The sequence below is a fragment of the Phyllostomus discolor genome, chromosome 4 (assembly GCF_004126475.2).
Source record: "Phyllostomus discolor isolate MPI-MPIP mPhyDis1 chromosome 4, mPhyDis1.pri.v3, whole genome shotgun sequence".
Lineage (NCBI taxonomy): Eukaryota > Metazoa > Chordata > Mammalia > Chiroptera > Phyllostomidae > Phyllostomus > Phyllostomus discolor.
This window is the reverse complement of record NC_040906.2, coordinates 22,468,646-22,483,724: the sequence shown is the minus strand read 5'-3', so window position 1 is coordinate 22,483,724 and position 15,079 is coordinate 22,468,646. Positions and strand designations below refer to the sequence as shown.

Below are 15,079 nucleotides of genomic sequence, written 5' to 3'. Positions count from 1 at the left end.
GGCCCCCCCGTGAAAATGAGTTTGACACACCTGTTCTCCACTGTCCTCTGCTGGGTCCAACGTGTTGGAACGGAGCTTTTCTCATGCACCTTCAGCGCTCCCACTCACAGGAGTTTCTGTTAGTGTTCAGATTTCTGCTGAAGGTAGTTTTCAGTTTGTGGTTTTATAAGGAAGATAAACCCCTCCCTTTTTTTATTGTCCTTAAACAAATAAAAGGGCTGTGAATCTCATTTTATTTGCTTTTCAGAAGCTATATTTATAATTATTTCCTTGAGAGTCTTAGTTGCTAATGTGAATTTGCTTTTCATAGTTCTGTCTCTGATTTTAGCTGTTGCAAATACTGACGGTCAAACAGACTTCTTTCATTCATGTATTTATGTGTGTCTGTCTCTTTACATCAACAATTTGAATTGGCTAACTTAAAAATCTTAAAAAGATAAATTGGCAATTTTCTAAATCTGTGAGTTGATGGTATAAAACATGACATGAATATAATTTATTATTTTACACTTAGAGTCCTTATTTAATCGTCGTGTTGAGGAAAAATCCAAAGAGCTGCCTTTCACCCCTTTGGGCTGGCATCACAACAACCTGGAGCTGCTGCGGGAGGAGAATGGAGAGAAGCAGGCCATGGAGAGGTTGCTGTAAGGCGTGAGCTTTTTTTTTTCTTTTTTAAGTCTTTGCATGATAACCCTGATTACGCAGCGGTCCTTTTGATAATCATTTTTTTTTAAAAGAATTATTTATTTATTTTTAGAGAGGGAAGGGAGGGAGAAAGAGAGAGAGAGAGAAGAACATCAATGTGCGGTTGCTGAGGGCCGCACATTGCGGCCTGCAACCCAAGTATGTGCCCTGGCTGGGAATCAAACCTACAATGCTTTGGTTCGCAGCCCGTGCTCAATCCACTGAACTACGCCAGCTAGGGTGGCGTGAGCTTTTTGACTTTAATTTTCCGCTGTAAGAATTGTCAGTGACTCGATAGGTGTGTATGTGGTTCGTTTTCCTTACAAAGTCAAAAATAAAATTTCATAATGAACAGGAGTCCTAAACTGTGCTCGTCTGTCCCTGCTATAATTTTTGTGTTAAATTTTTTTTCAAATCAAAGGGTTTAGTGATGACATTTCACTGTTTTATTTATGTGTACATCGTTAAAGACTAGGTAATAATGAAAGAATAAAGTTGACCAAGGAGATCTTTTCTGTGAGCCTTAATTTGTATGCTGTTTCTTTGTGGACTGCTTATTGCAACGTCAGAGTTACTGCCTTGGAAGTATTAACTTTGCAGCCTTCTTTCTGTAACACTTTCGTAGCTCAGCTAATCATAACCACATGATGGCACTACTCCAGCAGCTGCTCCATAATGAGTCATTGTCACCATCGTGGAGGGACATCATCGTATCCCTGGTCTGCCAGGTCGTTCAGACAGTCCGACCTGACGTGAAGAACCGTGACGATGACATGGATATCCGTCAGTTTGTCCACATCAAAAAAGTGAGTTGTGCTGACGCTTTTCTAATGCTGGGACCTGATGGAGTGGGCCTGATTGCAGTTCGTTCTTAACGGTGGTCTGAAAGGGCTGCTACTCGAGAAGTCCACTGTATGACTGCAGTGAACTGGCTGTGTTCTGATTAGAGAACAGTGCGTAGAACTTCGTACTGTCAGCACAGGGAAATCAGTGTGTTCCTATTTGAATTTATTGCATCATTTAGGATGCAATGTGTAATACCATAACTATGCTAGTACACGCCGACATAACAATTTGTGGCATTAATCACATGTAATATTTTTTCTAAATTTGTTATAAAGTGCGTTTGGAAACCAGAAGTAGCCACATGACTTTTTGTCATGCAGTTGGACTGATGTGTTGTAAGGTTTAATTACATAATGTGTCACACACAGCTGTGACAGAATACACACGAGCTTCCCAGATTTATCCGCTCAGCTGAGAGGGAGATGTCCTGAGGAAGTGAGCAGAGTGGGTTTTAAGGAAGAACATCTTCCAGAGCTGACTTTCCTCTGGGTAAGGGAGAGTCTGTTTATATGTCCTGAGGCTTTTTTCTAAAACACTCAAGCGTCACTTTCACCAAGTTCCTTTGGGAGAACATATGCCCTAGAGAATTTTTTACAACAAAGCTACACAAGCAATACAAAACAGAACAGTTCATCTGAACCACTTTGAAAAGCCTCACAAGTAGCCAGTGAGCATTCCCTAGTTTAATCCCTCTGTGTTTACAGAAGCTTCCGAGTTTTGGGTATCTAATTGCTTGAAAACAGCAGATAATAAAATGCACTCATCAAACCAAAGAGTGAGAAGGTCGAGACCGAGAGGGGAGCTGGGTGAGGCGGGGGAGGTTGTGCCGTGGCGAGTTGGCTGGCAGCGCTCAGGAAGTGAGAGGTGAGTGGGGGGCGGGAGTGGGGTGAGGTGAGTGGGGAGCCCGAGCAGATGCAGTTTCCTCCTTTCCTGTTCCCTCTTCTCCACGCGTCATCTCTGAGACGGTCTGCTCCCAGGTTCCTGTCACCGTCTGAGGACGCGCAGCGTGTAACTGCCTTATTTAGAAAATAATGGAGTCCTACGACGTATTTATTATCAATGGTGTTTAGTCTAATCGTGTTTTCATTGCCAGATGACACCCGTTTGTCCAGTCAGATGGGCACTTCAGACTGCCAGCTAGTTCTTAGAGAGGGAGAGCTGTGAAAACAGACAGTTGCACCGGGTGCCCTGAAGTTTTGGTTGAAAGGAAGAGCTATATCCTGAAACTGTTGTTCTGATTTTACTGCACAATAGATAAAATAAAAAAATGGAGATAAATAACAGCATCTGTCTGACTGTCGTCTAAGGATGTGTCATTGAATTTCACTGTTTTCTTATCTCGTTAGATCCCAGGTGGAAAGAAGTTTGATTCTGTGGTTGTCAATGGATTTGTTTGTACCAAGAATATTGCACATAAAAAGGTAACGTGATTCTGTGCAACGGTGAAGTTCAACCAGCTATGTATGACTTTGTGCCAAGCTAATAAGTTGCAGTACCTTAATCACGGAAGAAAAGGGGAAGGGGCATTGAGGAGCAGCTTAGCAGCGTCTGCCGTAGGGACGGAATTTGGAGGTTCAGGGAAGGTCTCCCGGAGGCAGTGGGGACTGGGGTTTGGAAGTGGAACTCCTCGGGAGAAAGAAGGAGGGGGCAGGAGGTTCAGGCTTCCAGACCCACACGATGAGGGGACACTGCTGTTGTCCCTGCCCTGACCCTGCCTCACCTCAGAGGCCAGGTTTCCCTGTCGCACTGGAGAGCCTTTCCAGAGGCCTGCCATTCCCAAACGCTGTTCTCTCTTCTAGGGTGGAGCTGCAGAACTGTCACTGTATTCTGTTCACTTTCTCACCTTCATTGTCTACCTTCAGGCCCAAAGCAGCCTCCTAGCATTGGCCCAGAGGAGTGGGGTGAAGTAACTTGGTGTGTCAGGGAAGTGCAGAGATCCTAAGGCACCAGGCGGGAGAGGAGAGGGAGCTGCAGGAAGCAGGCCACGGGCTTTGTGGCCCATTGAGCATCTTCAACTTCCTCTGAAGGTCCTGGTATAGTGTACATCAGGATCAAGGGTGGACCTTGTTAAAAATATAAACTCCTAAGCCTCTCCCTGAGAAATTCTCATTCAACAGGTTTAGGGGATTGGCGGGATGGGGGGCTGCCTTTATGTCAGGCACTCCAGGGTTTTCCAGTGCTGTTTGCTGGTCCTCACATTCTGAGAACCAACTGATCTATAGTCGTGTTCTCAAACCTGCCGTGCTTCAGGATCACTAAGGAAACTTATTGCAAGTAGAGATACTCCAACAGCAGCCCTGGGAGCACAGATTTGGTTACAGTGAGAGCCCAGGCAGATTTCTAGTCTGAGGGGCTAGGTGGATGAGCCGGTCCTGTGTTCACTTTTCTAAGCACAGACTAATAATTTCCTTTTTTTAAGGCATTAAGCCACCTGAAAATTGCTGGGGATAATAGATAAAAACATGTCTGGATTTGATATTATTTCACAGCAATGATCCAAAGTCAGTATTTCTACATAGAGTCTTAACTGAAACAGTACATTACCCATTACTTTGTTGTGATCTTTGTTGAACTAAGAGGTACATTTGTTACACTCTTCTCTGGAATTGAAAACAGACTGTCTTGCCCCACTGATCCCAGTTAGACATGGTCTTTACTTCGCAGTTGCTAAAAGATCGCAGATGTAGTTCCCCAGCTGCTGAGTCACTGTTTTCAGGGGCCATTTGTCAGTTTGGAGTCCATGAGCTGAGTCAGTCTGAAACCTCCACTGAAGCCCTCAGCCTACTCTGCCTGTCTGAAGTTGCGTGGTTGGAGTGTACTGTTTGAGTCTCTGCTTCTGGGGTTGCTTTACGGTTCTTTCTTTTTAAAGCTCTTGTTACTCAGTTGGCTCACCAGTATATGACTACTTGGAAATTTATTCTATTAGAAATATATTCAGGAGGCATTTCAATTCATTTCTTTCTCCTCTATACTTCTTGAATTTTTGAAAGGTTAAATTATGGTCTTAGAGCTGCTCTTCACCCTGGGTAGCTCTTCCCCATTGGTAGGTCTTATTGCAGTATTAGAAATAAAATAAAAAAAAGTTAAGGTTACAAAGAACTAGATTAAAACAGCATTAATGAAACAGTTTTTGAAAAATGTTACATTGCTTTGAACTAATTTATTTGCTTTGAAAAAATATAAACGAATACCACAAAATAACTAAATGAGTGTTTCAATACAAATATATGAGATAATCTGTTTAAGAGGAATTAAGAACAGTATCAACCTAAAGTTATGATTAAATGTCTATCAAGTACAAACTTTAAAAGCTTTAACTGACTGTTTATGTTTTTGTAGATGAATTCTTGTATTAAAAACCCCAAAATTCTTCTGTTGAAGTGTTCCATTGAGTATCTCTACAGAGAAGAAACTAAATTTACTTGCATTGATCCTATTGTGCTGCAGGTGAGAACTTCTGAACAGAAAATAATGTAGAAGGAATTTGTGCACCATGATGCTTGCAAACTGTGTAACACATTCCAGCTGATGAAATTTGACAGGCAAAGAAACTTGATTGCTCTTGTTTTGTTCTAAAAAGTTATTATGAAAGACACTTTCACATATTACACTTTTGAATGTTACAAAAACCTCTGTTGCTTCTTATTTTTAGAGTTGAAAGTGTTAGAGGGAACACGTGACTTTTGGGGACTATATTGGAAAAAAAGTGAAAGTCCAGTTCCTGGTTTCTCTTCTCACTTGGGTCATTGACCTACTTTAAGCAGGTCTGTAACTTACCAGGTTTCCAGTGGTAATACCCAGTGTGAATGCCATCTTTTCTATTCGCACACACTTCTAGAACATCAGTTAGTTTTATATGCGGTTGGTAAATGGGAATAATGTCAGATGGAAGTTGTGATGGTTTCTGTGTGGTTTTGCATGGGTATGGGGGCCCAGGATAGCTACAGGCAGATGATAACCCTAAGCTCTGTGTGTGGCTTCACGGGCAGAAACTTCTTCGGCTCTGGTTTAGAAAATGAAAAGTGATTGCCCGCTCGAAGGGCTCTCTCCCCTGAGAGGTGGCTGTCAGTGGCTCTGCTGCTCAGAGCTTCACTTTCAATTGCACTGTTGCAGTTGCTGTTGCACATTTTAAATTTCCCTAAAGGCAGCCTCCAGCTCCACTGAGCTGCCTGTCTGGGCTGCCCAAGATCTCTCTCAAGTCCCGATTATTATTTCTGTTAGTGCTCTGTGTGTGAAGTTGCATAGGTTTTAAAGGTTTTCTGTTCTAACCCCTCTTATCCCATAAATGATCCTAATTTTAATTTGTGGTTGCTCAAAAATGGGAGGTTTTCAGGAATGTGTGTATCATATTACAGCAGGAACACTATATTCAGACCCAGAAACATTTAGGAAAAGCATTACCGTATTTTTCAGACTATAAGATGCACTCCCCAATTTGGGAGGAAAAGGGGTGCATCATATAGTCCAAATGTAGCGTACCCAGTTCACTGTTGTGGGGGGTGGCGGCAGTGGAGTGGGGTCACAGGTTATTTAATATTTTACCACATTTTTTGCTTCAAAATTTTTTTCCCATTTTCCTCCTCTAAAACTTAGGTGCATCTTATGGTTTGGTGTGTCTTTTTTTTTTAAAGATTTTATTTATTTATTTTTAGAGAGGGAAGGGAGGTAGAAAGAGAGAGAGAAACATCAATGTGCGGTTGCTGGGGGTCATGGCCTGCAACCCAGGCACGTACCTTGACTGGGAATCGAACCTGCGACACTTTGGTTCACAGCCCGCGCTCAATCCACTGAGCTATGCCAGCCAGGACAGTGTGTCTTATAGTCCTAAAAATACGGTACTTGAAAATTCATAGGTGATGGGCACATTTTTCTGAGAGTGGAAGGAACAGTCACTTGTGTACTGAACCTGCTGACCCCCTCCCCCACCAACCCAAAAGAAACTGAGCTGTGGTGAAGGGCCCCAGGGCTTATGAAACTCTGCCGGTGGTTTGATGAACCCAGTTACCTGGGGCTGTTTCCTCTTTAAAATTCCGCAGTGTAATAGTGAACATGAGAGGTTTTGACTAGATTTATACCATCCCTTCTAACTCTGATTTACTATGACTTTTCAGTGGACAACTGAAATAAGGAGTGAGGGGAAACCCAGTTATTGTTCGTGGAATCTAAGATACTTTGATGCTGGTTTTCTTGATTTTACCAAAGGTGTCAGCAGAAGACTTTTACAGGATTAGATCACAACCACATTGGTCCTGAGACACATCTTGATTGCAGAGATGTTAGCATGTATAAAATTGCATGTCTTGAAATTGATGAACTAGGTAATTGAAACCCACAAATGCTTATTTGTAAACAAATTATACTTAATTTTAACTCAATTCTTGCAGCCCGGTTAACAGACTAAAGTCCTTATATGTTAGAGAAGTAGGCTCTGAGCAAATATGTCTTAAGAAACATTTCTCTCTAAAGGAAGAGGAAGATCAAAATGTTGGGCCAGAAACTACGTCTGATGGCTCTACGTTCCAAGTTCAGGGCGGCCCTCCTGGGACCTTTAACTTTTAGATTGTACAGCTGATGCATAAAATGTTGTTTGTTGTGTACTATGCTTGGTATATCTTACTGTTTCTCTACTAAGAATGCTTTTTAAATGTGGTTTATTTAATGTGGTACTTCTTCCAACGAAACCATATTTGAACAGCTTGAAACTGTACATACTGTATTGAAGCTTCTTCTCTCAACGGGTTTCTTATTTCTATGTCGAATTTCATCTCCCACAGTGTCCTGTAAATAAGAATTAATTTTCACCATTAAAAAAAACATGATTCATATAACCTAAAGTGTCATATTCAGCTATGCTTTAAAACATAGTTTATAATACATTTAACTCCTGTCCTATTAAAGTTTTAAGTTTGAATTGATAGAAGGTGTCAACTGATTTGAGTTTTTTCTCCCTCTTCCTTCCTTTTTTTTTTTTTTTTTTTTTTTTCTTCTCTGTGTGGAAAAACCAAATAATCAAAAAAGCTGAAAAGTAGCTAGGAAGAGGAGAGTGAGAAACTAAGGGCAAGGAGGAGGTCAGCCTGTCTTTACACAGTCTCTGGGCCCTGGGGGGTCTCGCGGCCTGCCGCTGCCCCGTGCCGCGCTCAGGGCCTGCCTCCTGATCCTCTTTCCTCGCCAAGTCTGGCCCAGGCCTCCTTCTGTAATGTGTATCTAGTGTACAGTCATCTTGGGTGATTGGAGTTGGAACTGACAGGAAATGTATCGGACATTCCTGTACTAGAGGCCAGAACTTTACTAAAGTCAACTCACTCTATTTTTACTTTATCGGAAGTGCACAAATAAAATCGGTTCCATTTTTGTTGAGAATGGGAGAATATGAAATTGCGTATTCTCAGAGGAACAGTGAGAGGTGAGAAGAGATGTACTTCGTAACAGTGCAGGTTCTCTGTAGGGAAGAGGCTCGTCCGTTGCTGGTGGCACTGACCACGAGTGCAGTCTGCTCAGAAAGCACCTGGCGCAGGTGGAGAGGTGACAGGCACGCTCACACGTCCCGTTGTTTTCTGTCGGAGCCCAGAGGTTTTATGACACAATTAATGAATCGTGTTGTTTTAATTCTGGTTATTCTTTATAATATTCATTTGCTTTGAAAATGGGCCTTTGTCATGAAATTGTATTAAGAATTATGTTTTAATTTTTAACTAAAACCGCTCTAGGTGACATGATCTGTTGGAAATTAGGAAGTAGCTGAGAAAACATCTGCTACTTACGGAGATGCTTGAATGGATACTGTTTAGTTTCTGATGCAAAAAGGGGAATCCTGAACTAGATCGAAACACTTGGCAATCGCTTTCATTTTAGTGGTTGTGCGATTAGGGGTTTTTTGTTCTTTTTTTAACCTCTGAGAACTAGCTAATTGGATTCCCGGCTTTTATAGTACAGATTATTAAGAATTAAAAATCCTTCAAAGTATAATTAGTGAATGGTAGAATGGAATTTCTCCTGAAACTCTTTTCAGCATAATCAACAGTTCGGAAAAGATGACTAGTGTTCTTGGTTGCGTTTGAATGAATTTGCTTATAGACTTATTTATGGACAGAGAAAACCTGAAGTTGATATTGATAGGCAAACTGTGCTGGTATTTTAATGTCTACATCTTCAGTCATACCAGGTATAACGGTTCTGATTTATCTTCTTTAGGAAAGAGAATTCTTGAAGAATTATGTTCAGCGAATAGTTGATGTCCGACCCACATTGGTTCTTGTAGAGAAAACGGTGTCTCGGATTGCCCAGGATATGTTACTGGAACATGGCATTACTTTGGTCATTAATGTAAAATCAGTGAGTTTTCCTGTTTTTTTTTTCTATCTTTCTATCATTTTTAAATCACAGCTTTTAAGCGTATATGGACGTGTGGTAGGTATGCGGGGATCACTGACTGTTTGCTGCACCGTATGTGTTGAAACGGGAGGCATGGCAGCTCCTTCACTGTTTCAGGCTGCAGACTCTCAGGCTGCAAGAAAATGTGCTTAATTACGTAACACTCCCCGTAGGTGTCTGCAAGACCAGAGGGGTCACAGGCATGAGTTGAGCAGTATCTGTTGCTCCCTCAGATTGTTTAGGGGATTGTACAAGCAGAAAATGTTCTCTCCCTAGACAAGTTACTCCCTTTAGAGCAGAGCCCCATTCCAGAAGTGCCCCCGGGCCCCGAGCAGTGTCCTGTGCCTGCATGTGATGAGTGCATGCCCTCGGATGATGTTACCGGTGTGAGTGTGGTTTCTTTCAGTGCGCGCATGGTGATTTCTAGGCCACTACCTGTAGACCAGTCTAGAATCAGAAAAAAGTGATATTCGCGTATTTATTAAAATGAAGGCAATTCATTGTGAAGGTTATTTTAAAATTTTCCTGTTACTCTTCCAGAGTAAATGTACTAAGAATTTTACTCTTCTGTAATTTTGTAATATAATGCTTTTCTGTGTTCTAGCAAGTTTTAGAACGAATCAGTCGAATGACCCAAGGTGATCTAGTGATGTCGATGGACCAGCTGCTCACGAAACCCCACCTGGGCACCTGTCACAAATTTTATATGCAGATGTTTCAGTTGCCTAATGGTGAGTGATCTTTGGCATAGACTCTCCTGAGGTCGGGGGCCTGAGGATGGTAATAACCTCATCAGTACTGCACTGTTTACTTGGTAGGAAATACCCATTAGCGCTGGTTAAATGGCAACCGGCAACGGTGATCTTTTTACTTGTAGATGTTAGTATAGTGAATTCATTCTGTGTGGACTTCTGGATGGCCACCTATTCTTCACTTTCTGTTTATTCGCAGAGCAAACCAAAACGCTGATGTTTTTTGAAGGCTGCGCGCAGCACCTGGGCTGTACGATCAAGCTTAGAGGCGGCTCGGACTATGAGTTGGCTCGAGTGAAGGAGATCCTGATATTTATGATCTGTGTTGCCTATCACTCTCAGTTGGAGATCTCCTTCCTCATGGATGAGTTTGCCATGCCTCCCACGTTAACACAAAACCCCTCCTTTCATTCCCTGATTGAGGGGCAGGAGGAGGACGAAGGGGCTGCACAAGAGCCGTTCAGTGGGAGTCCCCTCCCCAAGGAGCCCGACTTCCCTCAGGAGTTTCTGCCCTCCGAGGACAGCAGTGTGCTGGAGTCAAGGCTCGTGTTGGAGAAGGGCGACCAGGAAAATAAAAGTGCTCCTCAGGACGTTGCCCCTGTGACGCATCAGGAGTACGCCCCCGCAGCTTGCCCGACAGATATCCCCTGTGCCGTCTTTGCATCGGTACCGGACTCACTGCTGCCGCTGCACGGGGACGACCAGCAGGGTGCCCTAGGCATCGAGCAGCCTGAGACCTTGCCGCAGACAGACGAGCTGCAGGACCCCAAAGGCCAGATGAGAGCCTTTCGAGACCCTCTGCAGGATGACACTGGACTCTATGTCACTGAGGAAGTCACCTCTTCAGAAGATAAACGGAAGACGTACTCTTCAGCCTTTAAACAGGAATTAAAAGACGTGATCCTCTGTATCTCCCCGGTAATCACGTTCCGGGAGCCCTTCCTTTTAACTGAAAAGGGGATGAGATGCTCCACCCGAGATTATTTTGCAGAGCAGGTCTACTGGTCTCCTCTCCTCAATAAAGAGTTCAAGGAGATGGAGAGCAGGCGGAAGAAACAGCTGCTCAGGGACCTCTCCGGCCTTCAGGGCATGAATGGAAGTGTTCAGGCCAAGTCCATTCCGGTCTTGCCCTCGCACGAGCTCGTGAGCACTAGGATTGCCGAGCATCTGGGAGACAGCCAGAGCTTGGGTAGAATGCTGGCCGATTATCGGGCCAGAGGAGGAAGAATTCAAAAGAATTCGGACCCTTTTGCTTATTCAAAGGATGCGCCAGGTACTTCAAGTGGCAAATCAGGAAGCAAAAGCGAGGGTGATGAAGAGAAAGGCTTGATTCCGAGTGATGCCATGTGGTCCTCGAAGGTGAGCAAGCCCACCTTGGGTGCTTGTATGAATTTAGAATGTGTTGCAAACCCTTACGGCAGAATATTGCATGAAGCTTTATTAAATATTTCTTTCACACTTTCTGTGTCTTAGTAGGTCTGTTGACTTAAAGTGTATAAGGTAGGAGTATAACATAAGGAAACTGTGTGTTGAGGGTTCCAGCCTGCGCTCATGGTAAACTGGGAAGAGCTCTGGGGGGGAGGGGCAGTGTGTGGAGCTGCTTGACACTTCCGGCAGGTGACCTGGGTGTGGCATGGGCATCCTCCATCGGTAGCAATGGGGACAGTGAGCATATTGTAATGGATGTGTTTTCATAAAAAATGTTAGGTGTATCCATTTTTTAAACATAAGACACTTTTCTTTGTTATTTAACTATGACAGTGCTCTTTACTTTTTAAACAAAAATTGGGGGCAAATTCAGGAAGATCCATTCATGAGAACATTATTGATAATGGTGGCTGTAAAACTAATGAACAAATGCATCTCTAGATGAGGAAATGCGGTTTAATAAAACAAATAAAAGATGTCCAATGTGGCTGGTACTTGGGAAGTGCCAAGTAATGACAGTACACCGTGCTTTATTGTTGAGGTTGCCCAAAGGGAAAGTGGTAAGAGCCGTGGTTAGTGAGGTATGTTAAAATACCTGTAAAAATTTTATATAAACTTCTATTTATATACATTTATGTAAAGATATAAAAAAATATATAGGTAGGTCTCTATTAATTTACATGATCATGTATGTACCTTGGATTTAGGATTCCTACCTTTTCTAACCAATTCCTTTATGAGTAAGTAAGCATTTTATATAAGGATGCTTATAATTTATAGGAATATATATATAAGATGTTTACCTAAGCATTATTTCTAGTTGTTTGCTGTAAAAAGCGTAAAATGGATTTTGCTTAATGGCCTGACAGAGGCCATGGTATATTTTCAAATGTTAAATGACAAGTTATGTTTTAATAGATGTAGTATTATTCCATTTTTATGAAAACAGTTACCTGTGTATATTTATATGAGGGTTTTTGTGTGTATATGTGTGTGAGCTAGCAACAAGAATGCATGGGTTTTAACCATACAGTCAGATTTGTCAAGTTGTGGGGGGGTGGCCTCAAAGGAGAAGAGGCCGTATGTATTCCCTAAACATTTTCCTCTACCTCTCTACTCTTTGAGTGTCACCAGAGAGCAGGTGTTACCTTTTATAACGATCAAAAACAGGTGTAAAGTACAAAAAAACAAATGTCTTAGAATTTAGGTCTGTATGCTCAAATTGATGTTATATCTGGCCATTAGTTCAGACTGTTTCAATTTACTTAACTATATATTTCCAAAATAATTTTATGCAGTTTTACAAAAATAAGTGGTATTTAAGAAAGCAAGCTCTTTAGACAAACCCTTTGTATTTTTTTTTAAAGATTTTATTTATTTTATTTTTAGGGAGGGAGATAGAGAGAGAGAGAGAGAAACATCAATGTGCGGTTGCTGGGGGTTATGGCCTGCAACCCAGGAATGTACCCTGGCTGGGAATCGAACCTGGGACACTTTGGTTCCCAGCCCGCGCTCAATCCACTGAGCTATGCCAGCCAGGGCTCCCTTTGTATTTTTAACTTAAAATTTTTGGATTGTTTTATCACAAAAACTAACTACTCTTTTTCCTTATATTTAGTCCTTTATATTTAGTTATCTTATAGTTTGAAATCTTCAGCAAGACCCGCATGGTGAAGAGGCTTTAACATTGAGTGTGACGGGTTGGGTGTTGGAAGCATGCACTGGGCCTGGAGTGTGTTACGACTTCGGGCGCTCACGTGCTCCTTCCCTTTCAGGTGGACTGCCTGAGCCCTGCCAACCACCAGAGGCTGTGTGTGCTCTTCAGCAGCTCCTCCGCCCAGTCCAGCAACGCTCCCAGCGCCTGCGTCAGTCCTTGGTAGGAGCTAGTCCCCCTGCGCTCGTGCACTTTCCCTAAGAACAGGATTCCAGTGACTTCAAATAAAATTCAGCCACTAGGATCTGTTTTTAGGCTCCTGGCATGAGGATGGGCACATAGGAGTTGGTAGAACGTTTAAAACTTTGTGAGTCAAATGTGAATTTCTGTTTGCTCATGGGTAGAAGTAAGTGAGATTACCTTGAGTGAAAGGGAACAGAATGTGAGGCTGGAAGGGGAGTTTCTTATTTTAAAAGTGAGAAAGTTGATAGAAAAGATAGTTTTCAGTATTTCGATGATAATGTATAATTTAGGCAGGTTTTCCATTAGGCAGTTTCCTAAAAACAGCCTTATGCCTTAAGTTTTATTCTAAAACTTAATTCTAAGCAGATTGATAGAAACACATTTTTTAAATTATTTGTTACACATGATAGTCACAATAGCCGAGTTGTTACTGCATAATTTAGCTTTAATAGTGCTATGGAACATCACTGCCTGTTTTTAGAGCACCGTTTCCATGACAAAATGTGTTCCGTATTTTCATTTTGAACCCCAGAAACACATATTTCTATCAGTGAGATGGGGGATTCTTCCAGTATCAGTAGAGCTACAGCAGGCTGACTGGACCTGAGGGAGCCCACGGGAATTTTCTCTGGGAGTCTGTCGACTCCTTAAGTCAAGACTTGACTAAGATGGGGTTTCAGCAGGGGTCTAATCAAACTGTCTTATATATGGGTGTAAGTTAGGTATAAAGTCAGGAACTCCTGGAAGTTAGGTATAAAGTCTTCCCTCCTGGAAGAGCTTGAGCCGCAGTTCATCAGGCTCAGTCCGGTGGGGACTAGAGAGCAGGAGACAGGACTCCGTTTTATGTTGACAGGGCTTCAGGCTTTGTAGAGGAAGCTCCTACTTCTTCCTAACTCAGCTCGGCTTTACTCATTTAATATTATAGTTTACGCATCCTGATGGAATGCTTCTGTAGGATACTAATGGACTGGGAGTGGCTAAGATGCTCTAGTGTGGTTAGTCCAGACTCGTTTTATCCACCCAGGTAAAACCTGTTCTGTAACAACAAATTGTTCTACATCAAGACTGTATCATAAGCACATCTAATAGGTAATTTTGTGTAGTTTCGCGAAATGTCTTTGCTATGTGGTAAGTCTTATGACATGTTACTAAGAAGTGATCTCCCCCTTTAGGATTGTAACAATGGAATTCTATGGGAAGAATGATCTTACATTAGGAATATTTTTAGAGAGATACTGTTTCAGGTAAGAACAAGTTTTCTCTTTGTGTCCCACTCATGTTTTTTCACTGCCCAGGATTTCAACCTAAAACGTAAACATGAGTTAAGAGTATTGCTGAGTGGCCTTCACTTTCGTACCACATGTCAGAGTTTGCCCTGCAAAGAAGTGGTCTGTTTCATACTCAGTCTGGGATGTCTTACGCAGTTCATTCCTCAATTTTTTTTTTTTTTTTAGGATTTGTGTTTTTATAGTGACTTAAATGAGAGGTGAGAGAAGCATAGGATCTCAGATTTAAGTCTTAGTGCTGTTGCCTAATACTTCTATTTCAAAGATCAAGTAACTTGATCTTTACCAGACCCCTTTATAGGGAAGAACAAGCTCTGGAAATGTGAGGAGTTTCAATAGATAAAATGAGATGATGTTTCAAAATGCTCAGCAAATAGAAGGTGCTTATTAATAAGTAGAAATTGTCATGGTGCTGTAGTTGAAGACAAGATGTTTAGCTATAGGCCCCAAGTAGTACTTTTTTTTATTCTCACCCAAGGATATGCTTATTGATTTTTAGAGAGAGAGAGGGGCTGGGGGTTGGGGAGGGAGGGAAAGAGAGACATTAGTGTAAGAGAGAAACATTGATTGGTTGCTTCCCATATGTGCCCCAACTGGGCATCGAATCAGCAACCTTTTGGTGTATAGGACGATGCTCCAACCAACGGAGCCGCCCAGCAAATGGCACTTTTTTAAAAAAATATTTTATTTATTTATTTTTAGAGAGGGAAGGGAGGGAGATAGAGAGAGAGAGAGAGAGAGAAACATCAATGTGTGGTTGCTGGGGGTTACGGCCTGCAACCCAGGCATGTACCCTGGCTGGGAATCGAACCTGG

The 15,079-nt window shown here is 42.2% G+C and overlaps 1 protein-coding gene across 3 annotated transcripts in view; it reads left to right on the top strand.

Annotated features, from left to right (window-relative positions):
• PIKFYVE (phosphoinositide kinase, FYVE-type zinc finger containing) overlaps nucleotides 1-15,079 on the top strand; it is a 74,990-nt gene that overhangs the window by 33,969 nt on the left and 25,942 nt on the right. For all 3 annotated transcript variants that reach the window (XM_036022958.1, XM_028509782.2, XM_036022959.1), the window contains 9 exons: nucleotides 515-644; nucleotides 1,310-1,490; nucleotides 2,877-2,951; nucleotides 4,870-4,977; nucleotides 8,722-8,862; nucleotides 9,506-9,632; nucleotides 9,853-11,012; nucleotides 12,857-12,957; nucleotides 14,151-14,222. In XM_036022958.1, coding sequence (XP_035878851.1) covers nucleotides 515-644; nucleotides 1,310-1,490; nucleotides 2,877-2,951; nucleotides 4,870-4,977; nucleotides 8,722-8,862; nucleotides 9,506-9,632; nucleotides 9,853-11,012; nucleotides 12,857-12,957; nucleotides 14,151-14,222 — 2,095 coding nt within the window. The remainder of the gene's footprint in view (nucleotides 1-514; nucleotides 645-1,309; nucleotides 1,491-2,876; nucleotides 2,952-4,869; nucleotides 4,978-8,721; nucleotides 8,863-9,505; nucleotides 9,633-9,852; nucleotides 11,013-12,856; nucleotides 12,958-14,150; nucleotides 14,223-15,079) is intronic.